This window comes from Haliaeetus leucocephalus, unplaced genomic scaffold, assembly GCF_000737465.1.
Source record: "Haliaeetus leucocephalus isolate CR32 unplaced genomic scaffold, Haliaeetus_leucocephalus-4.0 Scaffold92, whole genome shotgun sequence".
NCBI lineage: Eukaryota > Metazoa > Chordata > Aves > Accipitriformes > Accipitridae > Haliaeetus > Haliaeetus leucocephalus.
Window position 1 is genome coordinate 2359949 of NW_010972528.1, and position 27808 is coordinate 2387756.

At 51.7% G+C, this 27808-nt stretch overlaps 4 protein-coding genes across 7 annotated transcripts in view; 1 reads left to right on the top strand and 3 right to left on the bottom strand.

The window, feature by feature from the left end:
* Nucleotides 1-256, bottom strand: part of CFDP1 (craniofacial development protein 1) — a 67094-nt gene extending 66838 nt beyond the window's left edge. Inside the window, exon 1 of the mRNA XM_010585213.1 lies at nt 160-256. Coding sequence (XP_010583515.1) covers nt 160-256 — 97 coding nt within the window. The remainder of the gene's footprint in view (nt 1-159) is intronic.
* A 99-nt stretch (nt 257-355) lies between these two features.
* On the top strand, nt 356-4686 carry TMEM170A (transmembrane protein 170A). Its single transcript, XM_010584312.1, has 3 exons — nt 356-490; nt 602-772; nt 1397-4686. The coding sequence occupies exons 1-3, from the start codon at nt 367-369 to the stop codon at nt 1525-1527; spliced, it is 426 nt and encodes a 141-aa protein (XP_010582614.1). The 5' UTR covers nt 356-366; the 3' UTR covers nt 1528-4686.
* Nucleotides 4687-5481: 795 nt separating this feature from the next.
* SLC12A3 (solute carrier family 12 (sodium/chloride transporter), member 3) lies at nt 5482-14310 on the bottom strand. Of its 2 annotated transcripts, XM_010584323.1 has the most exons (27): nt 14011-14310; nt 13563-13709; nt 13243-13318; nt 12985-13080; nt 12696-12835; nt 12370-12480; nt 12067-12178; nt 11673-11803; nt 11327-11411; nt 10773-10927; nt 10333-10440; nt 9953-10076; nt 9750-9851; nt 9500-9655; nt 9323-9422; nt 8790-8901; nt 8083-8223; nt 7798-7904; nt 7548-7630; nt 7291-7362; nt 7163-7182; nt 6996-7068; nt 6684-6795; nt 6294-6380; nt 6068-6203; nt 5903-5970; nt 5482-5623 (listed from the first exon to the last, which is right to left on the bottom strand). In XM_010584323.1, exons 1-27 carry the CDS (start codon nt 14308-14310, stop codon nt 5482-5484), a joined length of 3096 nt encoding a protein of 1031 aa, XP_010582625.1. The 2 variants fall into 2 exon arrangements, with proteins under 2 accessions (XP_010582625.1, XP_010582634.1); XM_010584332.1 differs by lacking the exons at nt 7163-7182; nt 7291-7362 and having other exon boundaries at nt 6996-7097.
* A 7278-nt stretch (nt 14311-21588) lies between these two features.
* NUP93 (nucleoporin 93kDa) overlaps nt 21589-27808 on the bottom strand; it is an 85614-nt gene continuing 79394 nt past the window's right edge. For all 3 annotated transcript variants that reach the window (XM_010584345.1, XM_010584355.1, XM_010584366.1), the window contains 2 exons: nt 26961-27089; nt 21589-21822 (listed from right to left, as the gene is read on the bottom strand). In XM_010584345.1, coding sequence (XP_010582647.1) covers nt 21712-21822; nt 26961-27089 — 240 coding nt within the window. In that variant the 3' untranslated portion in view covers nt 21589-21711. The remainder of the gene's footprint in view (nt 21823-26960; nt 27090-27808) is intronic.

The window sequence follows — 27808 nt, forward strand, 5'->3', positions numbered from 1 at the left end:
CCCCCCCGGGGGGGGGGGAAGGGGGCGGCGCCCCAAAGCCGGCGGCGCCGAGCACGGGGAGCAGCGACGAGAGAGCAGCCAGCGGGCTAGAGCGCCCTTCCAACCCCGGCCAATGGCGCGCCGAGGGAAGGTGGCTTCCGTTGCTAGGGTGCTCCCGGCGTTCTTTGCGGCCGACAGCCGTTCCCATGGCAGCGCGGGGGTGGGGACGGGGCCCGGCTGCCCCGACGCTCCCTGGCGGGCGGCGGTCGGCGGGCATCCCTGCCTGTCACCGCGCGACACCTTCCATTGGCTGAGACGGGCGGAAGGGGGCGGGCGGAAGAGGAGCCGGCCGATGGCGGCGGCGGCGGCGGCGGGGCCGGTGAGGGGATGGAGAGCGGTGAGCCGGGCGGCGGCGGCGGGGGGCTCCTGCAGCAGATCCTCAGCCTCCGCCTGGTGCCTCGCGTGGGAAATGGCACCACCACCTACTCCAGCCCGCTCTCCACTTTCCCAGGTACCCCCCCCGCTGCGGGGCCTGCTCCGAGCGGGGCCGTCCCACCGCCTCCGCCGGCCTCGCTGGGGGCCTGCGGGCCCCGAGCCTGCCTGACGGCCCTTCTCTCCGCAGAGATGTGGTACGGCGTCTTCCTGTGGGCCCTCGTCTCCTCCCTCTCCTTCCACGTCCCGGCAGCTTTGCTAGCGCTCTTCACGCTCAGGCATCACAAGTACGGCAGGTTCATGTCCGTGAGCCTCCTGCTGATGGGCATCGTGGGACCCATTACCGCCGGCATCCTAACAAGTACGGTAGAGGCTCGAAAATACCGAGCGGGTGGCTCCATAGTGATCAGAGGTTGCCTTCAGGAGCGCATCAAACCGCGGCATTCCTCAGAGTAGAGAGGAGATGAATGTTTTGGCTATGTTTCCCCCCTTGCCCCACGTTTGACAGTTGGACTATCCCACCTATCGAACCCTTTGTCAGGGGTACCAAACGTGCCCATCAGGTGCAGAGCCAGGTGGGCTTTCAGGTTTCTGAGCACTCGGAGAAAAAACACTTACGGGTTTGGTGTCTGTGCCCAGAACTGGGTAATATTTGCGGCTTGTGGGCTGTGGTGCAGAGGATCATGTGACGAGAGAATGTCCAAAACCGCCCCAACCTCCACACCTTCTAGAGGCCTCAGCAGAGTTTCACCACCAATTTACACATTGCCACCAGCATGCCTTGGTTAGTGGCTGAGGTTTGCCACAGTAAATCATTTCTGCCATCTGGTGCACAGGGGTTCAGGGCCCTCTCTCACAGACCCCCGTGTTCTCTGCCCCAGTCTCACATCCTCTGAGACTTCCCCCTTCATCCCTGTGGTACAACAGCATGTGTCTCACGTGCGCTGTCACGCATTCATGTTTTGGCTTTTTCCCTTCTCCACAGGTGCTGCCATTGCTGGAGTTTACAGAGCTGCGGGGAAAAAAATGATTCCCTTTGAAGCCCTCATTTTTGGAGTGGGCCAGACATTCTGCGTGGTGGTGGTTTCGTTTCTACGGATTTTAGCCACTCTCTAGCTCTTCTTCAGATGCTAGAGATCACAAATCGAAGGAAGAGCAAAGGAGCTGCTGCCTGCGCCGTCTCTGAAACAAACCATGAGGGAGCACAACTCGAGGCGTGCCTCGGTGTGTGCTTTCTCCACTGGTTAAAGGATACGTGAGGGCCTGCTCCTGCCTCCAGCATGGCAGGAAATTAAGCTAAAAATCGTGAATTTTGTTACTTTTTGGTAACATTAAGTGCCAAGTGAAACTTTAGTTCTCTGGAGGATAGGAAAAGGGCTTCCAGAGGAGGAGGCCCACATACCTTTTACCAGTGATGAATTCTTGCAACAGGACGTAACTAAGATGTGACACTGGCTGTTCTGGGGTAGAAACAGTACTATAGAGTGATGTGATGTCTTCGGAGCTCACTTAATGCTTTGACTTCTTGCTGCTTTGTTTGCAGGGAACCTGAAGCTCTTTTAATGTGATTTTTTTAAATGAGAAACTTAATTTGTTTTCTTCCTAGTCCCAACTTCCTAATACCATGTCTTGGTCACAGTGAATTTGGGAGCAGCAAAAGGAAAAATAATTTTAGACAGATGACAGTGAAAATTTGCGACCAAGAGCTGTGACTATGAATGCTGCAGCAGGGGAAATAACCGGCATAAAAAGGATCTCTATTTTTGTGAATTTTATTATGGTAAAGCTCTTCTGGCACTGTGTACCTTCTGCCTGAGAGGCAAAGCACAGCTGAACGGGCGCTACGTCCTGCTGCCCATGCTAGAAATCCCAGGGCACGTGTGTGAGTGTGTGCTGTTGCTTCTCAGGCTCTGAAGGAGACTCGTATTTTTAAACTTCTCCTTTTACTTGCTGGTCATGTTTACATTGGCGTGGCGAAATTGGGTTTCTTCACTGATATGTAAACATCGCTGGCCAGCTTATATAAATTTCAGCATGCTGCTGCTTCAGTGACTGCGCTGGTGAGAACCGCACAGCTGGCACTGGGTTGTCGTGACTTGGGGCTTGCTGGGTGCAGAGGTGGGGAGCGCGCCGTGTTTTCGGCATCCAGCCCGCAGTGTGCCGGTGGGTGGGATGCCTGTGAGGTCCTGGGAGGAGTCTGGGTGATGCCCATCTCCATCAGGGACAAGCTGTGTGAACACAACCCCGAACCAACCCTTACCGGCAGGCAGTATGGTCTTTCCTAATGAATTGTTTTAGTTTGTTTTAAGTGACTTTTAACTAACTCATACCTGCCCTTTTGCCTGGAGGCATGCCACACGGCCGGGGCTCTCGGGTATTTAGCTGGGCGCTTTCTGGGGGGCTTGGTCTTTTGGGGCTCTTGGGGAAGCTGAGGTTGAATCCCAAGGATGTGGCTGGGCAGTGTAGCCAGCCCTGTGGCTTTGCTGAGGTCCTTGTTTGTTTATTACCAGCTGACATTTGTGTGGGCTGCCAAGGGAAGGCCCTGCCTATGTCCAGCCTCCCAGGACACACGTCCCATCTGTGTTTTTGCTGAACTCATTTGGTTTCCAAACCAGCTCGCCTTTTGTACCTGCAACGTTTTGTAAGGCCAGTTAGCCACCATGAACCCCGTGTCCTCTGTGCTGAAACAACCCTCAACAGGGCACTGAGTTGATCATGAAAGTGAATTTCTCTCTATGTACTAACTACTCCAGAGTGGTCTGTTGACAGCTGATGGTGAGAGGTGTTTTACAGGAGCTACTTACAGAGATTACTCTAAATTTTAGCCCATGTTAATTCGGGAAATAAAGCATTTTAGGAAGGACTTTAATGTGAATCTTTCTCCTTAGGTGGGTGAGGTCCAAGCGGTGTAACATGTACTAAACCCTGGATCTTCGGAGTGCCCCGTGTGCTGTGCTGCTTATAGAGAGCCAGTGTTCTACTGCGGCATTCCCCAGGGGAAGGTTGGGCTGCTCCTTCCCTCTTTGCTTCTGCCCCCAGTGAAAAAGCAGGAATAATGATCTCTCTAGATGTCTTTCCCGCTTCCCACTTCTTATTTCAAATGGCTGCATACACAGCGTGTGTCAGGAGTGCCTGGTTTAATTCATGTGAATTATCCTGCATTTTCCTGGATGGATTAAAAGTCTCTCATGGGACTTTTAGACTGGGAAGGTCTGGCCTTACCTTTCAGGTGACGCTAGAAACCAGTGTCCTGGACCCTGCTGTGCTCCCCTTTCCCCCTGCCCCAGTTACCCCTCAGTAGCAAAGACTAAGCTGATTGCAACTGGGAAAGCACTTTATCAGTGTGCCACGTGCTATGGCACGAGGATGACTCCTCTGCAGTAATGGGGCTGGGGCATGCAGGACACAAATCCGGGCTGTTAAGAGCTCAGAACAAATGAAAAAACATTGCTCAATAAAATCACTTGGTGCTGGACGAACTGAAAACATCCTGTTTTCTACCCATTGTGATCTCCCAAAGTCTGTTTTGAGGCGGGGGGTCTGCTTCACTTGAAGAGTTGGCAGCTTGGCCACTGTTTGGAAGTCGAGTCATTGAAGCCGGTGGTGCTTCTGTGCCCAGGTGCTGTAAAATTTTCAGGGAGTTCTTGCATAAAAGGTGAACAATCAGCTGCTGACTTGTCTTGACAGGTATTAGCGCTGGGGACAAGTTCTTTGTGTCGCCTTGGTACTCGCAGAGCATCCTCCGCTCCCCTGGCTGCCTTCCTGACCTCCCTCTCCGGTAAAACCGGATCCAAATGGGAAGGAGGAGTAGTCTTGAGTTGATGCACCAGATCGGTCACTGCCAGAAGTTTCCTCCCCTCGCACTGCATCGGTTTGGTCTTCCCTTTGTGTTCCTTATCCTGAGTGAGGCGAGCAGAGGAATCCTTTCAGTTTTCAGTGAGCGTCGGTAGACTTTGCTCAGCCAAACTTGCCAAAAGCTGCAAAGAGCTTGCAAAAATGTAAATGCTGAGGTGTCCCAGGCTGGGCAGTGTTGTGAACCCCTGGCTGGGGAGGCCAGCCAGGAGTGTCAGTCAAGGAAACACCTTGCAGAGAAGCCGCCTGCCCTGGAGAAATGTCCCTGCTTGAGCTGAGACTCGTGGCACTGCTTTCTGTGTGCGAACTTCCTCTGTGCTGGGCTGATTTAGATACCGCCCAACTTCCTATCTATCTCGCTAGCGACCGTGGCTGTCGTGAACAAATCTTTGTATGATAGAAAACTCTGTAAATTTTATTTTTCTACTGACACTTCTAATCCTGGTGGTGATTATCAGTAAATTCTGTAACGATCAAGATGAATGAAGTTGTGTGTTCCTCCTGCAGCATGACAAGAGGGCCTGGGTTCTGCTTCTGGAAATGAGCCTTGCTCCTGCCTCGTACAGGTCAGGTTTCTCTTGCCCAGGGCCACCTGGACCAGGAAATGTCCTGGTTCTGGTGGTTAATTTTGTCTCCGTTCGGAGCTGGACCCATGCCTGCAGCCAGGCACCGCAGCCCAAGATGACATCTCGCTGCTGCTTGACTGTTGGGGACGGACTCAGCCTATTTCGCGGCTGGGAGTCCCCGTCCCCGAGCAGCCATACAGGGTCCCCACAGCCCCTGGGCTTGATGCTGACCCGCTCCTGTCCCCCTGGGGCAGTTCTCACCCTGGGACAGTGGCTTTGCCAAGGCCATGGGTCAGTCCCTGCACATTGCTTGGGCTCTGCTGGGGGACCAGGCACGAGGGTCCCACTGTCCCCTTGCTGCTCTCAGGATGGGACCCCACACTTCACCTGCATGGCTGTGGCTAAGCCCGGGGCCGGAGTGATGCCTGTACTATGGGACCTGCGTTATTTTATATCTATATACAACCTCCAAAGACCGAGGTCAGCAAAACAAGTCTTTGTAAGAGGGTGGCAGCTGTGTGTGGTGGACATTTCCCGAGAGCTGGTGACCACCTGCCTTCGCTGCTCCCCCAGAGCCCTCAAGCGAGCATGCTCTGAGATCAAAACTGGCCTGAAAAATTCACATCCTGAGTCAGCAGGGATCCAGGAAGTTTTATTGGCAGTAAAAGGTCAGCACGTTCTCTTGGTTTCCTCGGGTGAGGATGACGGGGGGTCTCAGGTCCTGCGAGAGGGTCTCGAGCCAGGCCATGTAGAGGGAGCTGGGGCAGCGACCCTTCCTGCCGATGGGCAGTGTGCTGCAGCAGCAGGAAGGGGCCGGGTGAGCCAAGCTCCATCCTTAACCCTTCTCTCAATCCAGTGCTAATTTTGAGGTAATTTCCCTAAAAAGGGGCAACACCACATCCTCCCCCCCGCCCCCCCATTAAGACTTGGACTGGACCCCTTGGTGCCTTCCGAGGGCTTTTCACTGCGGTGCGGCACCGTCCCAGGATCTCCCCGTGCTGGGGGGAGTGAACATTCAGAGGGACTGTTTCCGTGGGGCAAGAAACAGGCGTGAGGGCATTGCTGGCACCTACATGGCTATGAGTGCTGCATCCCGTGAGTAATCCAGCAAAATCTCATTCAGCCTCACTTGTCGAAGCGTCTGTGGAGCAAAGAGTGTTGACAAATGCAAAATAATTGTTGCCAAAAAGACTGAATTTTGTCTCAAAAGCAGGAGACCCCCCCGGCACTGGTGCTACCTTGGCTCTGTTTTTGTCAACCTCCTCATCAGAAATCTTCCAGGGACAGTCCTGCCTCATCTCGTTCACCGTGGCCTCATCTTTGAAGCCGTCATTTAGCCTGAAGGGAGCGATCAGGTCATCGAACCTCTTGATGCTGCAAGACAAGCAGACGGTGCTGGGGAAGGGGGTCTGGGTGGGTTTGGGGGTGCTGGGGGAGGGGGGGGAAGGGGACGGGGGTGGTTACTGCTCTGGCCGGGGTTTCTGGTTGATGTCAGGGAGGATGTGGACCTCGTGGAAGCCGAGGCGGAACTTGCTCAGCAGAGAGACGATCCTACCAGAGGTAAATGGACACATTTTTTCCAAAAATTGCACAGCTGCCCTGGCAGGGAGCTGCCCTGGCAGAAACCCCCGCCGCCATCCTCAGTTTGCACTTGTTTTTTTCCCACTCCAAAATCCCATTGATTTTTGGAGGAGAGAGGCAAAGCAGCCAGGTCGGAGCCCACAGATCCCATTATGGCAAAGCCTGGGGGGCTTGGGGCGGGGAAGCAGCTCCTGCCACCCACCCATGGGGAGAGCAGCGGTGGCCATGTGGCTAAGAGGGGCTGCGGGGGTGTGAGTGGCCGCCAGCACTTACGCCTTCCTCTCCTCATCCATCCTGTTGATCTGCCCGCCGACAAACACCCGGATTTTGCACTTTGCCCACCGCTTCTTGCGCCCCAGGAGGTAGGGGATGAGCAGCGTGAGACCTGTCCCCAAAACACCCGATGGGAGACGTGGTGGCGGCAACCCCATGGGCTCGCCAGTGCTTTCTTCACCCCAGATGCCAGGGATGCCCTGGCACCAATTGGGAAGGACTGAGCCCTCCTGGGCACCGTGATGGAGGTCCTGGGTTCACATTATCTGGACAGATGGACGGTGAAGAGCTGCAGCCAAAGGTGAGGGTTACCTCCATCATCGAAGAGCCAATAAATGTCGATGGTCTTCTTGCCCTGCTCGCTCTGGAAGATGGTGCTTGCCTGCTGCTCGCCAGCCAAGGTGGTGGGGTCCACTGCCAGGGCAAGAAGGTCCTGGTGTCGATGTGGGGCACTGCTGGCCACAGATTAAAGGCACCACTTCCTCCTGGTCCTGCAGCCCTGCTCCCCGTTGCTGCTTGAAACCCACACCCCCGCCTGCAAACCTGGCTCCCTGAAAATAATCCTCAGAGCTGGGAATGCTCCGGGCGGACCGAAGACAGGACCAACCTGTGCCTGGGGCTGCTCTGCCACCAGTGCCGTTCTCCTCAGGGTGCTCTGCTGCCTCGAATGTGGGGTTAACTGGGGAGGGAGGGGAAGAGCACGGGCAGCTGGGCAGCACCCTGCTGTCCCCATCCCCTTCGGTCCCAGCCCAGGAATGATGTCTCCCCAGGACTGTGACCTTCACCTGGGAACACAGTGCCAGCTGGCATGTCCTACAGCTCCGGCACATCTCTGAGCATCGTCAGCTGCCCAAAACCGCTTACCGTGAGCCTGCATCACTCGGGAAACATTCAGCCCTTCCTTCATTCTCATTAAGCACATGCCATACTTGAAATCGAAGGCATCGCTGGAAGGAGGGAGGAGAAGGCAGTTAACGGTGGCCAGCTCATGTTGGGCAGCATTGCCAGCCCGGCTGGACCCTGCGCACGTGGCCACAGTGTCCCTGCACCCAACTACAGGGCCACTGCCGGGTGCTGGCATCCCCGAGGGGCAGAGGAGCCAGCATGGCCGTACTGCAGGATGCCCACGTAGTCCTCCAGGCTCTGTGGGGACGCTGTCTGCCAGTTCCTCTTGTAGCCCAGCACCAGGATGTTGGGTCTCATCTTCCCGAGGCCGGCAGCCTACGGATAGATGTCCCTATGAGACCCCTCTGCAGGGACAGACAGACACAGATGGTGTCAGTCCACCGAAGAGCGATGCAAACGGGGATGCCTGGAGGTCAGGGAGCGGGGTCAGAGCCTCCTGAGCCATGATGGAAGAGGAGGGATCCTGATGGTCAATGGCCAAGGACGGCTCTACCTGGATGAGCATTTGGACGCCACTTCTCAGATCCTCAGCCACCACATCCGTGTAGAAAGCCTTGATCTTCCTCTTCATAAGCCACTTGGTGTGGCCATCTGCTGTCAGCCGGGACTCCGGCATCTTCTGCTTCCGCGGTCCCTGAGGGGAGCAGGGGCAGGGGCTCAGGCACAGGCAGCCCCTTCCAGCTGGTGGTCTTGCCACCAAGGACCTCCAACTCTTCTCTTCCCAAATCATTGGCAAGACCTGGATGTAACCACTGCACACATGGGAGTTTGCAATCACAGCAAGAAAACCAGTGAATTTTGGGAGTCGACAGCCAACACACACGATGCCAGCAGTCCCATGGCTGTGGATGAGCTGGCATTTGCTGCACCACATGTCCCCAGTTGCTCCTGAGGCTTCAGGGCTGCAGGACCACCCAGGGTTGAGCAACCACCTCGTCCTACTGCATCTTTGCTTTGGCAATTAATTGGCAAGAGAAAGCTATTAGCCCACAGGGACATCCTGATTCTTCATAAATATTGCTTAACAAGCTGGAGAGCCTTCCAGACAAAACATTTCATCATCTGCTGGCACATAAATGGGCACATTTCAATCCCCACCCCGTGAGCCCACCAGGACACATCTGGATTTCCCAGCCTGCTGCCCACAGGTGGCCGGAGCCCCCAGGACAAGGAACCAGCCGGCTTTTGTAGGTGACTCACGATCAGCACGTTGCCACAGAGCATCAGGCTGAGGTTCTTGGTGAAGGTCCCCACGAAGTCCACCAGGGCTGGGCGGAAATTGGGAGGGCCGGTCAGCACCAGGCACTGCGGTCTGCAGGCAGGGAGAGAAGAGGGGGCACAGGCTGGTACTTTGGAGGCACTGAGCCTCTCTGGAACGTGTCTCTTCTCCCATGCCTGGCCAGAGGCAACTATAGGGACCATCTTTAGGATGAGACAAAATCATGCAGCTGATTGTCCAGCCTCACTCTTTGGTCTTTTTATATCAGATGAGACCAACACGTTTGCATCTGCCTGGCATGGCGAAGACAAGGTTTGCTCTGCTTTCCACCTCTGCCCACACAGCAAAGACGTCGGATTTTGGACACAGCCACATTTTGATGGGGCTCCCAGTTCCTGAGGTTGGTGGTGAGGACATGGCCATGGGCATGAAGCCACCCTGAGTTTGCTGGTGGCAGCGGCTGGCTCTGCATCCCCCTCCCTCTGTGCCCAGCACCATGCCGAGCCGCCCTTGCCTGTAGTTCTTGATGTGATCGTCCACTTCGCTCAGCCCCACCGAGTAGTTCAGGGCCATGTTGTATGAGCTAGCTTGCATGGAGGAACCCCAGTTGACATCTACGTGGGGAAGATGGATTAGCAACGGGGCCAGACACCTCCTGGGGCATCACTGGGGCCAGGTTACCGCCACACACCCGGCTTTTTGTAGAGGACATATCCCAGGAGGAAGATGACAATGCCGAAGGCAATGAGGGCTGCCCACCATGTCAGCAAGAACATGATCACCACTGAGACAGCGGCTCCAAAGAGCGCAGCCCACTTGCTGTAATACCGAAAGGAGGGTCGCCAGCCTGCACAAAAACACACACAGCGGCCGCTGCCGGGATGGGGAGCCAGACAGGGAGCTGCCCGCTGCATGGCACTGCACAGCGCGGCACAGCCCACCTGGAGAGTTGGTGATGGAGGCATGAAAGCAGCTGAAGTTGATGAGGGCGTAGGAGCAGAGGAAGAAGTTGGAGATGATGGGGGCAATGGCGTTGAGCTCAGCTGCGGAGAGGAGGAGGAGGAGAGTGAGCTGTCGGCAGCGGGGACCGAGCCACCTGGCTGATGGCAGGCACTAGGAGGGTGCCAGGGTGGCAAGCACCTACCGATGAGGATGAAGCCGACGGCGATGATATAGGTGAGCATGTAGCCGCGGATGGGCTCGCTGTTCCTCCCATAGCCCTTCCCAAAGAAGCCTATAAGAGGGTAGAGCTGGTCCTTGCAGAGACACTGTGGGGAGAGACGAGTTGGGGACAGTGGGCTTCACCGGGGACGTGGAATGGCAGTGCTGTGGTGGCTCTTGCACCCATGAGAGCAAGCGCTGAACTGGCCTCGTGCCTTCACCGATGGCAGCAGCATCCTCATTCCGGAGCTGCTCACGGCCACAAAGCCCTGCAGTGCTGGGTGCACACCCAGGAGCATCGCCTGCTCCCACTGCCGGGCTCAGGGACGGGAGCTGGGGGATGTGGATGCACCACCTTCTCACCTGGAAGACTTTGGGGGCTGAGACGAGGCAGGCCAGTGCTGAGGAGAGAGTAGCGCCAAAGATCCCCGCCGTGATGAGGGGGCCGAATCCAGAGACCATGCTCATGCTCTGCCCGAAAACCAGGCGGTCAGGAACCCTGGCACCCCCAGCGCATCAACCTCCACCCTGGCCCTAAGGGATTTCCAGCCCCTGGGCCCCATCCTGCTGCCCTCAGTGTTTTTCCATCAACATTATCCAGGCGGCAAAGCTCAGCCACGTCCAAAAGCCCGAGGAAGATGCGCTTCCTGGTGCATCCCTGTCACATGGGTGCTTTAACGGCATGGGTGCCTCCCCCGATGCTGGGGGTTGCCGGGCATGGGGCTGCCCAGGGAAACCCATCCCTTGCAGCACAAACCTGGCCAGGAGCAGGGACCCGGGAGGGCAATGGCCCCGAGCAGCACCTGGTAGTAGTTGCTGAGCCCGTATCGGCAGCTCTGCCGCTGGGCGCAGGCGGTGAAGTTCCAGCCGAAGCTGCAGGCCAGTCCCTCGCAGCCCGGTGAGCCCACTGCCACGCTGTCGTTCAGGCTGCCCGAGGCGTCCCGGACCACGCAGGCACCTGGGGGGGGGCACGCAGCACCCACTCAGTGCCTGCTCGCCTTCTGCACACATGCCATCCCCACAGCCCTGTGGCACGGCTGGAGCGGGGCTGGCATCTCTCTGCGGTTTCACGCAACCCAGCCCCATGTCCCTTTGTCTGCGACATCCCCCAAATCCCTGCCGTGGGACTGCCCCACTGCACGATGGCTATGAGCAATGCCATGGCTGCGTTGCCCACCCAGAAGGACTTTGCTCCCCCAGTGGGGGCAGGAATGAGGTCTGGCACCTGCGGCACTCGCCCTGGGGTATCAGTGCTGGCGTCCACGGCTTGCTCTTGGCTCCCACCACCTGCATCCTCCCAGGCCACCCGTTTTGGCAGGGAAGTCCTACCCAGCTCACCCAAGGACGTGCCGCTTACCGATCGTAGCAGAAAGCACCAGGTAAGACACGGTGGTCCAGAAGATGGCCATCAAGGTGCCCTTGGGGATGGCCACGGCAGGATCCTGCCCATGGGAGTCACAGAGAGATGTAAGAGAGCTTTCCAGCAGCACTGCTAAAATGGCATTTTAATTGTGGCTGCTATACAGGAGAAATTTTAATTAATTGCAACACAAAGCCGCAGAGCATGTCCTGGCTGAGCCTTCCCCAAAGTTCCCAGAAGAAATAAAACAGTGTCTAAAAGTTGGATCAAAACCAAAGCCCCATGGAAAATGGGGCTTCAGCCCTGAGAAACACTAGCTCAGTCAGCAGCAGTCAAAACTCACCTTCAGGTCACCTGAAATGTTGGCCCCAGCCAAGATGCCGGTTGCAGATGGGAAGAAAATGGAAAACAAGCCAAAGAATGAGCCTTCGGGTCCACGCCAGTTGGGCACAAAGTTCTGAGCAAAGATGTCGGCTGGGGAGGAAGCAGAGGAGAAGCATTTGGGGCCTCCCAACTGCCTTTCTCCCGGCTGAAGCATCTCAGTGCTGGATGGAGGCACACCGCTGATGGTAGGTAACCCATGGGAGGAAGACACCATGCTTTTAACGACATCTTTCAGCGAGGAGCACTTTCCCATAGCAAACTTCTCCCCCAACAGCAGCAAAGAGCCGGCCTCCAGCTATGTGCTGGAGCGTAACGTACCTGTTGAGCGTAACGCCAACCCATCATGGACCCACCTCGGTAGCTGAAGAAGCCCTTTGCTTGCTTCTCGGCAGTGGCCGGGATTACAGTCCCCACCAGGTAATTTATGAAGGAAACCAAGATGACCAGGAAAAACAGTATCTGCGCCTGCCAGACCAGAAAGAACTAGCTGAGGGATCAGGGTTTGGGCGCCGAGAAGGTGAAAAACTCATTAGGAGAAACCCTCGCCTGTTTTCAGAGAGCTACAGGCATCCTCCGCTCCTCAGATGCCCGGTGGGCAGCGGGGATGGCTCTTACCGGCCTGAGGGAATAAGGTGAGTGGAAGTAGCAAGCATTACCTTGGCCTCCCACTCCATGCCGGCCAGGGAGATGCCCAGCAGCACTGTCACGGTGACAACCCCAATGATGCGGATGTCATTGGTGGGGTCCACGATGAGGGAGTTGTGCTCCTGAGGAGGGGGAACCGTCCACGACACAGAAATAACCCTTTCCCTTACCAAACCACCAGGATTGCCACGAGTTTTAGCAGCTAGTGGTTGATTATCCGTGGCCCGACATTAACGCAAATGTTGATAATTAATGCAGCTTAGCTTGTGCAGGGAGGAGGTGGGGATGGAGGAGATGGAGAGGATGGGACCCGGAGGATACAGAGCTGCTTTCTTACCTGCAGCAGGTCCCGGACAGTTTCGGCAAAGCCCACCGTGTGCATGGCTACGGCCACCGCGTTCGCGAAGGCGAAGATCAGCCCGATGGAGCCACCCAGCTCTGGCCCGAGGCTCCGCGAGATGAGGAAGTAGGTGCCCCCTGAGGTGGTGGGAACACCCCGTGGGGTTAACTGCCTCCCCCACAAGTTTTCAGGGGTCCCCCTGCACCTCACAGCCCGTGCCAGGGGTTCATGTCCACAGGGCAGCCCCAGGGTGAAGACCCCCCGGGGTGGCCGGGGGACGTGCTACCTGACTTCACTTTGCCGTTGGTGGATATGGCGGAGATGGACAAGCCAGTGATGGTGGTCACTGTCACCGACATCAGGATGATGAGCCACGTCAGGGCTGCGGGGAGACGGCACCGCTTCATTCCTGCATCCCTCCCCAGCCCCATAGACCCCCCCCCACATCACCCCACACTCAATGCTGCCGGCATCCCCCCTCCCCAGGTGTTTTGGGCCACTGGTGTTGTCATCCTGCCTGCCCACTATGTGCCATGGCACCCACCAATTCCCGCCTGGGCGGTGATCCAGGGCAAGCGCAGGTAGAGGATGACTCCCCAGATGTTCAGCATGCAGCGAATCTGGGGGGACAGAGAGGGGGACCTGCCCTTAGCCTGTGGGCACCTGGGGACAGCCATGGGCACGCCGGCTTTCCTGCCCCTCCGAGCTAAAACCAGCCTGCCAAGGAGGACTAGGAATTATTCAGAGCACAGTCACTTGCAAAAAAAAAAAAAAAAATTAGGAAAAATGCAATGACAAGGGGCAAATGCTCGGGGGCGGGGGGGAAGGCAGGAGGATGCTCCCCGTGGGACAAGTCGCACTCACCATCACGCCCTTCACCCATCCGAAGCGGACAGGCTCTGGCACGGGGGCTCTGCCCGGCTCCCCCGCTACCTCCTCCGGCCCGGCGTCTGGCAGGCCATTGCTCCGCTGTGGGTCGGACACCGGCACATGGAGGCGGCCTGGGTCAGGCTGCGGGGACAAGGGGAAGGCAGATGAAGGCAGACAGGGCTGAAGGCAGCCGGCCATCCCTGGGGGGGGTGCGTGTGTGTGTGCAGACAAGGGGAGAGCTCTGGCTGAGCACACAGCTGGAAACAGCTGGGTTATCCCTCTGGCTTCTGGGACCTTCCCGCAGATATGCACATCAGCACGGCACCAGTTACGGCACCAAGAAGCAGGAGACAAAGTGCCACGCCACAGACACATCGCAGGGACCAGTGGCACGGCCAGGGGATGCTGGAGACGCCAGTGGCACAGCCGAACCCCACCTTACCTTGAGGATGGAGTGCAGGTCCGCCAGCGAGGGCCTGCCCTTGCCGGCGTCGCCCACCCCCTTGCTGTTGGCATAGTGCTCGTAGGCGGGCACCACGTCCACTGTGTTGTAGCCGAAGGTCCTGGTGCAGAGGGTGCTGCCGGACAGGTGGGTGGGCTGGGCGCTGTCGCAGCCGGTCCCCTCGGTGGGTGCGTAGGGACCCCGGCCACCCTCCTCCATGCCCAGGAGGGTGCTGATGGTGAAGCGGCCGCTGCAGCGGGCCAGGGCAGTGGGCAGCTCCGGGATGGGCAGCTCAGCCATCGCCTCTGCCCAGGTCCCTGTGGGGCGAGGGACAGGGTGGAGAGGGGCTCGCCTGCTTTATACGCAGCAAAACCGGAGCAAGGCAACCGGCACCCACCCACCGCCATTGCTAATGGGGGAAAGGAATCGGCTTGAACCACCCTGAGCTGGTCAGGGGGAAAAAAATAGCTGGAAGGGATATCAAAACCGCTGTAATCGGTATCGCTGCCTCCCAGCGCTTGATGGGGGCGGCGATAACGGATTTGAGATTAAGTCCCAAGGACAGATCGGTAGAGAAATGCAGCGCTGAGTTTGCCTCCGGCCCCAACCTGGGAACATTCAGTTCCCACCGGGATTTATTATGGAAAATGGGAGCAAGACTCCCACACACCCTCGCCTTCCCTGGGATACCGCCCCAGACCTGGCAGATGTTGTAAATCATCTGTGTTGCTGCCTGGGGCACTGAGCTGTGCCAGACACAGGGAGGGAAACAGCCCCTTTATCTCATGGTGAAACCAGGGGAAAGAGGGGGGGGCAGTTTGACATCAAGGGATGGAAGGGATGTCCCTGCTGGGACTTGGATGCCAGGGGGCTGGGAAGGGGGCTGGAGAGGCTGGGGGACATGGAGTGGTGGCAGCCACAGTCCCTCCAGGATTGCCCAGGGCTGGGAGCTGGCAGCTCTCCAGTGCCAGGCAGCAGAGACACCTCACAGTCTTAGAGCCTCATTCCCCTCCCAACCCCAGGGAGAGGGAACCGCTGAGTGCCCAGGGTTCAAAACTCCCCCAAATCCCATCCCTGATTTAATAAGCCACTTAAACCCTTCCCCACGTCACATAAAACAGAAGCTGAGGCCGCGCTGCCACTCAGTATTCAGCCTACAGCCACCAGCAGGCGAGGACAGGGGGAGGGACAGGCATCTTTTATACCTCTGCAGCCTGGTGTCACATGCACTCTTAAAAGCAGTTAGAGATAAGATCGCCGAAGACAGCAGGCAATAAAATTTGAGGGCAGCACCAGAGCCCATTTGAATTTCAGCCCCCTGTGCTTTGCAAGTTAATGGAAAATTTGGGCCGCCTGCCCTGCTGCCTCTGGCTGTCTTTTGCATTCACGCACAAATTTTAACCTGCTTTTTGAGGACTTGCCACAGCCCCGTTGTATTGTTTGTGCGTGAGCAGATGCCCTCCACAACTGCATAAGCCCCGCACCGGCCAGCACGCACCCGCTTACCCAGGAAGCTGAGGGCAGGCAGCGCTGCCTGCATCTGCACAGCTCAGCCCCCCAGCACCCGGGCATCACCACGCAAAATGTGCCGGCACAGGTGGTGCTGCTGCCATTCCCAACACCCAGCCTTGCGAACAGGGAGAAGGGTGAGATGGGGATGAGGAAAAAGCCTCACCCCGGCACCTTGCGCAACACCTCCTGCAAGGTAGACACCAGCTTCCTCTCGCAACAGACGCAACAACAGACTCATGCCCAGCAGAAATGGCTTTATTTTAGAACCTCATTATTTGACCAAAAATGCTACCTTGCCCAAACCAGCACAAATCACGGAGTCTCTTAAACAGGTGTGGGTGTGTATCTGTTAAACACAGCACAGTCAAAAATGCTCCAGGAGGCACAGGAGGACTCCAGACGCTGGGCGAAGAGCGAAGCGAGTGGTATGATGCAACCCTGGTGTAGTGAAATAGCCGGATAGTAGGATGCGCTTGTCGTCGGCCTGATTCACAACACCAGCTGCAGCAACAATACCGGGGCCGTCCGGCGCTGGGAGCAGGAGAGGAGAGCTCTGCGGCACATCCCTCCAGCCCCTCCGCTCACGCAGTGAAGAGGTGCCAAGTTGGTTCTGCAGGGCTTTCCCTCTCTTCCAGCCAATCCCCCACTTCATCCTGCCCATTAAATGCATCAAATGAACCTGAATTGCGTTAGGCAGAGAATAGTGCAATGCTTTACATACGGCTTCTTTTAAAGTTTGTCAAAGCACTATATTCTGATAGGCCTTTACTGAAGTTTTAATTATGCTGTTTCCATCCCTGTGGAAGAGGGAACCTACCACCCTGGATGACAGGGGCCACACAAACGAAGCAGGGGCTCAGCGCTGCAAACCCACCATGCGGAGCAGGACTCAGTTTCTTGGCACTGCAGGGAAGGAAGCTTGGGAAGGGAAAATAAGATGGTTATTCAGAAAACTGCCAGCAACCTTACCCAGTGCGGGCAAAGGGATCATCTCCCATCCTTTTCCAGACACCACTTCCATCCTTCCAACCTCAGACCCAGACAGAAACAGGACAAAAATACTGGTACAGGGACACAAACAGCAGCAGTATTTGAGCGCTGTCCCACCCCAGGGACACAGAACTAGAATTAACAGTATCCCCTTCTTTCCTCCAGGCTGGAAGGAAAACAGCTTGGTTCCTTGAGAGGCTGGGGTTTATTAAGGTTGGGGAGACAAGTGTTGAGAGGGTAACAAGAACAAAAAACTTAAATTCATTTTTTCTGAACACGATTCCTTCAGCTCCTGCAAGCAACAAGATCCAAGGGCTGTCTTAGACAAACCCAGCAGTGGTGGGAGACTGTTGTGGAAAACAGAGAAGCCACCTCATTTAGCAGGTCTACTCCAGCCAGATGGTCTGGAAAACAAAACAAAAAATCAGGATTGAGATGCAGAATCTGCAGTCAGCAGGGAAATCCAAGAAAAGGCAGAGGAGCAGGAACGTATCTGGCAGGCTGTAGGCAGTAACCTGACTGTACGACCAGCTAAGCCAAGCATACACTGGGGTAACAGTGCAGGCACCACTGTGAAAATACTTAGAAGAATTCATGTTGCTGTGGGGATAAACCCCCCCCCGCCCCCAAACACGAGCTGAGAAGACAGGACCCATTGACACCAGCTCCATGACAGTGTTTAGGAAGAGCCCTGGAGGCACGTTTCAGCAGGTTTTCTGCTTGTTGGCAGAAAACCTGTTAATTCTCACATGAGCTGACTGTTTTCCATTAGCTCAGTTTAGTTTTTACCAGTAGCCCAAGGTTAACCCCTGGGCAGAGCTTTAACTCCCCCCCCCCCCCCCCCCCCCCCATAGGTAACATAGGGCAGAAGTTTACAATGAGTATTTCTAGATTCCCCTGCAATGCCCTTGTAAATGCAGACCACATCAACTCAGACCTCATTCGTCGAAGGACGTGCAGACTGTAAAGCTTTAAGAGCTGCTATGCCGATACCGTGGCACTTGTGGTTGTTTCATTACTGATGAGCCATGCAAACCATGGAAAACAGACCTGGAGACTCTGTGTCTCTGTTACATCCATACCAGGACAGAACATCACAAGGCAAACACCTTTTCACTTTTTCCTCAAATCTCCTCCAGCTACACAAGCATGAGCTGCTGTCATGGTTTAACCCCAGCCAGTAACTAAGCTCCACACAGCTGCTCACTCATTCCTCCCCCTCCCAGTGGAATGGGGAAGAGAATCGGGGAAAAAAAAGTAAAACTCTTGGGTTGAGATGAGAACAGTTTACTAACTAAAACAAAACAAAATAAAAGATTTAAAATATTATAATAACAATAACAATAATACAAATATAATAACAACAATAATAAGAATTGCAATTAAAAGGAATATAACAAAAAAAGAGAGAAGTTAGACCCAAGAAAATACAAGTGATGCACAATGCAATTGCTTACCACCCGCTGACTGACGCCTGAGCAGCAATCAGCCCCTCCTGGCCAACTCCCCCCAGTTTATATACTGAGGATGACGTCCTATGTTATGGAATATCCCTTTGGCTAGTTGGGGTCAGCTGTCCTGGCCATGCTCCCTCCCAGCTTCTGGTACACCTGCTTGCTGGCAGAGCATGGGAAACCGAAAAATCCTTAACTTAGGATAAGCGCTGCTTAGCAACAACTAAAACATCAGTGTGTTATCAACATTATTCTCATACAAAATCCAAAACACACTGTACCAGTCACTAAGAAGAAAATTAACTCCATTCCAGCTGAAACCAGGACACCTGCATTTGACTCAAACTAGTGAGCCACCCTTAGGATGCACCTCATCTACCTGGGGGATCTTTTTTGCTGATGATTAGTCCTGGAGCAGGAAAAAGCAGATGGAATTATCCTAAATTTAACCTGCAGCATTCATCTGTAGTTTTTTCTTGTATAAAGGGGCAGAGGTCCACTAACTTAAGAGATTTGTCAGTTTATACTGATATTTTATAAACGGTGTAACTGTATGAACTGACTGCCAGTTTATACTAAGAATAAATTCAGCTCAGATGAACATCCACAGCTCTGCTGCGAACTGTGCCTGGCAAACTACAAACACTAACTTACTCAGATGTTGCTGCATGCTATCATGGTTTTCAATATGACCTGTGCAAGGCTGTCCAAACAGACAGAAGCCCTTTGTGCACAAGGAAAACGGAGGTAGCTCTCGCTATGCCCTTGACAGCACCACGCTATAAAAGCGAGCACTACTCCCGTTTGTAAAGGGAGTGCTTAGTGACATCACCTTTGAGCAGGCTGCGCCAAACATGAGGTATGAATTTAGTGACACCCCAAAAAGCCCTTCTAGCAGATGAACTATTTAGAAAACCAAGGCTAAGCCTGCACATTAGCAAAGTTGGAGTGTGACAGTACAAAGGGTTAACGAACTTCACTCCAGCAGCAGCAGGTCTGCCAGTCAGAAGCCTGAGGGAGCAGAACCAGGTTGTTCTCTCCAGCAGAAAAAGTGTGGGGTGGAGAGAAAACAGTGACATCTGGAAAACCACAGGGGTGCCTTATTCAGCAAAGCACCAGTATGTGCGTCAGCATCTACCTCAATGCAGCAAAGCCCTTGAAGTCGTGCAGAGGAGACCCAGGTTTGTCAAAGCCAGGCCTAGGCACGGAGCTGGAACCCGCTGCTCTTGGGAACGCGGGAAGATGGATGGTCTGCAATGCTCACCACCTGCACAGACCTAAGAAGAAATCACAGGGCAATCAACAGGAAATAATTTAATTCCAACTATTTGTGACACCTTCTGTTATACCCACAACCTCTCACATTTTGAAACAGGGCTAGGTCTTACCTTTCCAGGGTTAGTCTCAGGGCTTTGACTCCCTGGGGTTTATTTCCTCTGTCTGTCCATCACAGAAGGACCATCTTGGTTTTTGAAAGTATGAAATAATTCAGTTTCTGCTTAGCTTAGAAGGGACCTGTCCTGGGTTCGGCAGGATCAGAGGCTGAAGTCACAACCACTGAGCACAAAGGGAGCAAACTACATCTGGCCGTCAATTTTCTTTTTTACTAACACCCATGAAGGCTAAGAAGCACCAGGAAGCATCTGCTACAGCTGTCCTCAAAGGGCAGACAGAGAAAGGGCAACTTGCTGTTTCTAAAAGGTCCCTAGGTCCAATGTTTGACATCAGAAACATGCCAGTGAGGCAGCATGACAGCTCAGCTGAGCAGGGGATGGGCAAAAGACAGGAGAATAAGGTCCCGCAAATGGCAGCGGTAAGAGCTGAGCCCCAAAGGACTTCTGTCCCCACATGAGGGGTGGAGCGGGGAGAAGGAATCACAGCAGGGAAGGTGGCCTTCACCCTTCCTGAACAGACTCCGGCAGACACTGTCCCTCTCTTGCTCTGATCAGTGGTTGCCTGAGGACAGGTACAGACTCACCAGCCTCTCTGTATGTGAGGTAGTTTGATGCTAGGAGTAACCCAGGGACAGGGGCTGAGCGCCAGCAAGGAAAACACAAGAGCAGGGTTTATCCTGCAGGACTGTACATGGGGCAATCCTGGCCCAACAAGGACTGTTTGCAACTATCACGAAGATGCCTTGCTCTGCCACCTAATTTTTGGTAACCTGTTCTCCAGGGGATTGGATGAATTGTCAACTGAGACATACCAAGAAGCATTCCCACACCAATATGCCAGAAACATTAATAGCTAATAAAGCTTTCCACACTCACCTGTTGACATTTTGCCAGGCAACTCAATTCCCCTCCCCAGGTAACTCACCAAATCCCCTTTACTTGCAGGGTGTTGTCCAGGTCTCTTCCAGCCTTCAGTTGAAACAATCTTGAACATGCTATGGGACCACTCAGTGCCATACACAATCCCTAGTTCTATCGCCCGGGAGCCCCAGCAGCCAGTTTGCTAATGCTGAGACACATGGGTTTGGGTGGCTCGGCAAGCCACCCCTTTGCTTCCTGTCCAAAAGGCTGACAAATTTATGCTACGGCATTTCTGGTGGAAAAAGTAATTAGGAAATGGTCATCAAGTCAGTCAAATATCCCTCTATGCCGTTAAGCTTAGACATTGCAAAATGGAGATGAATTCTCTCCCACAATAGCTATGAACATGCAAAGGTTGAAATCAGCCCCTACGTTTTGTTGCCTGTTCTGTACCCAGAACTGTACATGTTCTCATATCCCAGTAACACAAACAGTGTGAGCGCAACACAGCAGCAGTGCAGAAGGGCATGTACACAGGGAGCAGTAAGAGCAACCACCAACATTGCTCCCACTTCCTTTCAAAGACAGGCAGCTATATTAAAGAGAAAAGCTTATACTGTAACATGCTCCTGGGCTTTCACACCGATTTAATTGTAGCTCAAAACATTTAAAGCTAACCATTTTTTAATGCCCCTCGCTTCAATGGAACGCAGGTTTACCACTAAAGCAAGAGTAATATCCACCCATGCCCAATGCATCCACACTTGGACTTCTCTGCTCAGCTTCCTTACTTCTAGTGAACTTGATATGGGATCATTTATGGATGCAACTGTCTAAAAACTCACGTGTCGATCACAAAAATCTCTCCTACTAAAATATACCTGTTTCCAATCCCAGCTGCTCCTGCAAAAGCTTCAACTGAGCTCCAGGATTTGCGGAGCTGTGTACATCTGAGACACTGATCCAAGAGTTTAAACTTCGTTAAGCGAAAGGAGTCTCTGCAGCACACTGAGCTCATTTGCACTGCATAAACACATATACCACACAAGACAATGTTATGGACTGACAGCAGTGTCATGTGTGTGGTGTATCATAAACAGCTTTTCAACATTTAACATGCATTCAAAAAACAAAAAACCCTAAAATTTCTAAGCCGTATGTTCAGTGAGCAATAAATCAAAGTTTTCTTCTCCACTTCCTCTTCTGCTACAGAATTGCTTGTTCACCTCCCTACTGTAGATCCATGACTTCTTCCTCTGCATAGCCCAATAACTAATTAAGAATAATTTTCTAAATATAAACCAATTTAAAATAAAATGAATAAAAACATAAAAACGCAAAAATCAGTGAAAATGTCAAAAAACAAATAGAAATCAAAGAAATTTATTTCCATCAACAAAAATACAGAATACAAAATGATACTGGTCCCACCCTCTGAACGTACTAAAGACAGGCATGGGTTGCTGCAACCCTAAGCAAAAGCTTCTCTGCTAATTCATAAGGACCTCCATTTGCACCAGTCTTGCATTCGTGTCTCCCGATGTTCTGTAAGGGATCATTCCAGCAAACGTTATCAGTGCACGAGCTTGAGATCGAAGTTGCTAAAAACCAGAAAAATAAAGTACAATTACTTCAGTATCAAAAAAAACCACAATGAAAGGTGAGTTAGACATGAGTTAAACACTTGCCTTTTCAAACAAGCAAATGTAAACTTTATTTCTCAGAGCTGATCTCTAGATAACAGATCTCCACATGTGGAAAGAAATCCAATTATTTCCTTTTCCAACCATTAAAAGCATGATGAGCTACCCTTTTGCTTAAAAAAAATTAAAAAATAAATCCCACTTATTTAAAATTACCCAGGAAAAAACATTTTCAACAATGTGGGGCATTCCTGTACTGCAGCAATCTTGTAATTTCTGCATGAAATGGGCTTTCCTGGGGCAACAGGATTCTTTCCCACCTTGCAAAATATAAAGTTGACCCTGCTGAAATGCAGCATTAACATTCTCAAAGCAGAAGCACTAGAAACAAACCGGCACCTGGAGGTCTCCAGCATCACCTACAACATACTAACATCCTTAAAGGCCCTTCATTCCATAACACAATGGAAGTATACATACCAAGTACATTCAGAGACCTTTGCCTAAAATAATGAAACCCCTTATTGCACACCAGAAGGCTATGTAACAGCTGAAGGAATTCAGGAATAATTTGTTTCATTTGTTAAAACTGTTAGTAAATCAAAAGGAAAATCATTCTGATAACTGGTAGAGGTCAGGAGAATACAGAAAGCCTGAATCTTCATGGAAGACTGTGCAGACTGATGGTTTTGATTCCTCACAGTGTCATCTTCTTAAATATTAAGCATCTCTAAATTACTGTACTAGAAGATCCCACTGTTAAATCTTCCTTTAATCTGCTGACTGCAGGGAAAGCTGAAGCAGCTTTGGTTGCTGTGGGCATGCGGATGGTAACTCTGACAGCAGGAACTTAAAAACTGAGAAGTGACCAAAGCCCATTACATGGCTGGGAACAGTTATAAACACCATCCGTGATGTCCATGTGGGCAATTCTATCCCCTTCCCAGGGTGCTGTTAAACCAGTCAGTTATTCAATGGCAACCAAGGAGCTTTGGAAGCTGGCAACAGAAAAGCTGGGATGCTCATAAGCTTTTTTTTTTTTCCCAAGACACTGTCTAAATGTTACTGCTTCAGCTGTGCAAAAAACCTCCAACTTAACACATGGGGCAGGAAATTAAGTTTTCTTTAGTACTGAGATCCCAGCCATTTAATTTTCTGGTTTTATTTTTGTGTCTGAAGAAAAGCCATGACAGTCTACAAAGCCCAGTGGCCTGGGTGAAATACAGACCAGAGTTCCCATCTCCTTAAGCACCGCAGCTGAGGAATGCCAGAAGGCAGTGCAGCACATCAGTGAGCCTCTGGAGTAAGCAGCAAAACTGAGACTGACCTAATTGCTAAAAGCTCCCAGGACAGTTTCCCTAGCTCTAAGTTACCACCTAGTTAACACCAATGCATTGGCTACTTAACAAGGTGGCCTGAAAATTACTTGTTCAGTTCCAGTCACAGTCAACACTTCTAGTCTGCTTCCAAATCTGTTACACAATGAGGTCGTGTAATTATGTCTGACCTGCTACTTTTTGGTGGAGGTCAAAACAGGCGGTAGATGGAAAAAAAGCATGTCAAGGTGTCTGTCTGACTCTTTGGAATTAAAATAGTAAGAGGCAAAAACTCTCACTGTGACTAAGAAAGGCTGAGGAGCAGTGCAAGTTACTGTTCTCTTTACCTTTTCCGTAGCAATGATACTAGAGCTGGTCTATTTTTAAAAATCAAAACAACATGATAGGCTGCAATACTTCAGGAAGAACAAACAGAGGTTTGCAGAGGTTAAGAGCGGCCTGGAGGTCTAGATGTTCTATTGGCTGTAATTACTTAATGAATGTTAGAGTCACTTGTGATTTAAAAAAAAACCACCCCCCAAAAAAAAAAAAAAAAAAAAAAGAATTCCACTCCTTTCATGAACTAATTTTGCTGCCCAGCTAACACCCTCGGGCTGCTCCAGAGAGTTCGCCACCCCAGACTGGGGCGAGGAGCATATGACATTGCTGTCATGCACTCACAGCATCTGGGTCAGGGCTGTCACTGCAGCCATGGTTGCCGGTACTGCAGTCTTGACTTGCTGCAATCTCTGCCTGAAATCTGACAAAATGGATCAGACCAAGTGGGACAGGACTTTTCTCCCTCATTCCCCAAACTAATTAATGTATATACATTAAAAAAAACAAAAACCAAACAAGAGAGAAAGAGAGAGAGAGACAGACAGACTCAAAACACAGCTTAGGTAATTTCATTCTGAAATAAACAAAATGCATAAAGCCCAGCTCTGACTCCGAACCTGATCATTTCTAAATAAAGCCCATTTCATCTCTGAAGTGGGACAGGAGATGTTTTAGCAGAGAGCATTACTAGGTTCAGGGGGCTCCAGAGGTACTGTTCCTCTCCATCCTGCCTTTGCTGCCAGGTCCACACTGTTCCTGCCAAAGCTCCTCTACTCCCTACCCATTACAGCAGGATCCTGCTTAGGGCAGTCAGCAGACCAGTGCTTGGCGCCAGAAGGCAAATTCAAGAGCCACGTTTCCGGGGGACTCTGTTCCCTGCTACATGGAATAAGCCTCAGACTTAACAAACAGCTACTGTCTCGTGTTTTCAAATTCTTCTGATGAACAGAGGGATTTGCACCTGTCTGCTCCGACGATCTAGAGAAAACCCAGGGAGTTCAAAGACCTATTCAAGGAAAGGTCATTTTTCACTTGCACTGTCTACTGGGCAATGCGCTGAGATAGTTAAAGGTTCTGGAAGAGGCTGATTTCACCTAAAATTTGCTTCCCCATGGAAAAAGGAAAAGCTACCTTTCTCCCAGGGAAGTTCACAAGAAAAACTCCTGTCAAGCACAGCCTGCAGAAGCTCGTATCTGCCATCTCTGTTCAGGTAAACAGGGACATTTTGCTGAAGAAACACCTCTCTTCTCACATTTGAAATGCCCTCATTTCTTCCCACCACTAAAACTGCCCAAGTTGCTTCCCAGACAGGAAAACTGAAGCAATCTAGATTCCCTGCTCCCGCAGTCTTGGAGGAAATTCTTCAGGGTAAGAAGAAAGGGGAACACGTGCTAAAGCTATTCTTACCCTACCTGCCATGTGGCCATGCCTGGTATTCTTCGGCGCATGCAAATCTTTAGGCAGCCGGGAGATACAGGGCTGTAGATTTTTTTCCTCTCTAGCTAACCCTACATAACCAGATTTATGCTCCTTTCTGACATTACAGTCACATAACTATTATTCTCTTATCGCCTCCCTGACTGCAGAGACAGCAGGCACTTGTCCCCTCTGACAGTTAAGCACAGCTTTTATTGCATACAGCAGCCAGAGATTCATGACTCAGAAACCCCGTGTCTCCAACACCACTGATACCCTGCTGCCATGAGATCCCACTACAAGGCCAGAAGCTTGAGTAACAAAAACTTGAAGCCTGAAAAAAACTGTCAAGGGTTTTTAGCAAGGTACATCATCAGCTGATCTCCACAACTGCAACAACACGAGAGCACAGAACATGTTTATGAAGCATCTCACACTGAGCACACTGTGGTAACAGGCACGCTGTTGACATGATACAATGTCACAGTGGCTTCCTTCTACACAAGCTCCTGCCAGCAAAGCTACTGATCCCATTGCCAATCAGCCCAACAATCTTTGGCAGGCCATGGTCATGGTATTCATATTGAGATGACACCTGACAGCATTACACCCCTATGGAGATGGTAAATGCTTCTACACAAGGCACAAGACTGAAATCACAAAACCAAAATAAATGGTTCCCTTGGAAAGCAAGGAGGTAAGGCTGTTTGCTCAGTGCCAACCTTGCGAACACACAGAGCAGGTTAACAGACTGCGTTAGCCTGAGACTTCTTCACATGCGCAGAATTTAAGGTGGGAGAAGCCCAAGCAGCACGTATCCTTCTCCAACATTGCCAATCTAGAGTACAAGCATAGTTGCAAGGCAGGATCCCATAGCTCACACACAGATGGCACCCCAAAGACAAAAGCTGTATCATTACTTGAGCCTTTCATTTTCTTATGTATTTGAAAACGGTAAGACTTTTACCAATATTGCAATTTACAGATCAAAGGCACTTTTGCAGATGACTAAAGCCTGGAATAAAGCTGGCTGTGGCCCAAGTTGGTTTTCATTCTCAGAAGGAGTTGATATTTATTTCCTAATCTGTAAGACAGGATGAGTGGTTTGGCCTTGGTTTTCAAGTGCCTGTGGCACGCAGCTTTAACTTAATAAAAGCTACAAGACCAAACTCGACGACAGCTAAGCTGAGTACCCTTCTGCTCAACACAGCATGTTGACAGGCAAGTGCCTGCAAATCTAGCTGTGTCCTTTAAGTGGCGCCTATTTTGAGGCTTGCTGAAGGTGTAGGGTCCTATCAGTGGGTGGGGGAAATGCTTCAGCACTAACTGCAGCAGTGAAGTCAAACCCACCCTGTCGGCCATTTAAACCAGGCAGCCAAGACCAAGCACTACCATACCTGGAAGCTGCCCACTCTGCTGCAGAGGCAGCAGAACAACACTGGCAAACAGCTACAGCCATTCACCAAGAGAATGTACTTGATCATCTTGGTGTGTTGCCCAAGGACACTTTGAAAATGCCAGCCCACGTCACTACAGAAGCAAGCCAAGGAGAGAAGTCAAGCAAGGCCTTTCCGCCAGAAATCAGTTTTGCATGAACAGGGCACTAACTCAAATGAAAGGAGTGAAAATCAGGTTCTTGTAAAACAACAGCTCAGTTGTCAAGGCAGCAACACCAACCATCCTAGAGACATTGCACTGTCCACTTCCGTTAACTAGTTAAGATCCCACCAAGAAGCAAACTGAACACTTGTTTTCTCTTGCTAGGAGGTGGATATATGGTGTAGTAGATCTTAATTAGCTCAATGCCGTTTAGAGCAATATCCTTTCTTTACACAAAGCTGAAGTTATGAGAGACTAGTCTCAAGACTAAGTAACTGAGGAAATTGAGTAGTCCAAGACTCTAAGTAATTGAGCAAGTCAAAAGCGAAGACCTTTAGAGATTCAGTTATTTGAAGCCCAATCCCTTGAAATCAGGGGAAAAAGGAAGTAGGAAAATTTGTCAAACAGCGAGGATTATAATCTTACCGAATCTCTGTCTTCCATTACCCGCTGGGGTCTGGCAGGAGTGGCTGGGCTTGTGCCTTTCATCCTCTTATACTGGGTGAATAAAATATTCATGGTGGCAAGCAGGACCTCAGATAAATTGTGCCTGATCTACACAAAGAAGGGGAAAAAAAAGAAGGACATACTGCAATGAAGAACAGGTTGACAGAATCATTAACCTTGCTATATGACATCAGAAAACCAAGCAATGATAACTATGGTCAATATTTACTCCTATAGTCATACATTTAATGGTCACCCCTGCTGTGATTGCACCACCTGGCAAAAAAACAACTTACCCAGAGTTTTGAGACAGACATGCATAATGGCTGCACCTTCATGTTTGCTAACAGGTCAGATAAAACCCAAAGCACCTAAATACAAAAAACTCCAAAGCACTCAAATACACACAAACGCTGTCTGTAAGAGAAGTGTCATCCTCCAGTTAAAATAGTTCAAGAGCAATAACAGCCTTCCATTATGCTTCATGTGCTTCATCTGCTAATAACCAAATATATGAGTTCCTCTAAGTTGGAGGGAAGGAAACACAAGACCCTACAAACGCTCGGTGACCATTAAGAGCATGGAAGAACTAAGTCAGCAACACAGCTGAAAGCTTGAATCAAACTCAGTAAGCTCAGGGAGATTCAGATCTGCAGATGCCTTCTACAAAATGAAGACAGGATTTTTGGGTAGGGAATTCTAGTGCTCCAAAGAGGAGCACTAAGGAGAAAAAGTTGCAAGCAAAGAGTCTACTTGTACGAATGCAAAATAATTCCGTTCTATTTCCCTGTTAATGAATAAGAATAATGAAATGACACGGTTTTAAG

Coding starts and splice junctions, on each gene's coding strand:
- TMEM170A (XM_010584312.1), top strand. CDS start 367: ATGGAGAGCGGTGAGCCGGGCGGCGGCGGCGGGGGGCTCCTGCAGCAG. Junction 491..601: donor CCCGCTCTCCACTTTCCCAG/GTACCCCCCCCG, acceptor TTCTCTCCGCAG/AGATGTGGTACGGCGTCTTC. Junction 773..1,396: donor TACCGCCGGCATCCTAACAA/GTACGGTAGAGG, acceptor CCTTCTCCACAG/GTGCTGCCATTGCTGGAGTT.
- SLC12A3 (XM_010584323.1), bottom strand. CDS start 14,310: ATGGCTGAGCTGCCCATCCCGGAGCTGCCCACTGCCCTGGCCCGCTGC. Junction 10,441..10,772: donor GGCTCAGCAACTACTACCAG/GTGCTGCTCGGG, acceptor GTTTTCGGGCAG/AGCATGAGCATGGTCTCTGG. Junction 5,971..6,067: donor TTGACAAAAACAGAGCCAAG/GTAGCACCAGTG, acceptor TTTGCTCCACAG/ACGCTTCGACAAGTGAGGCT.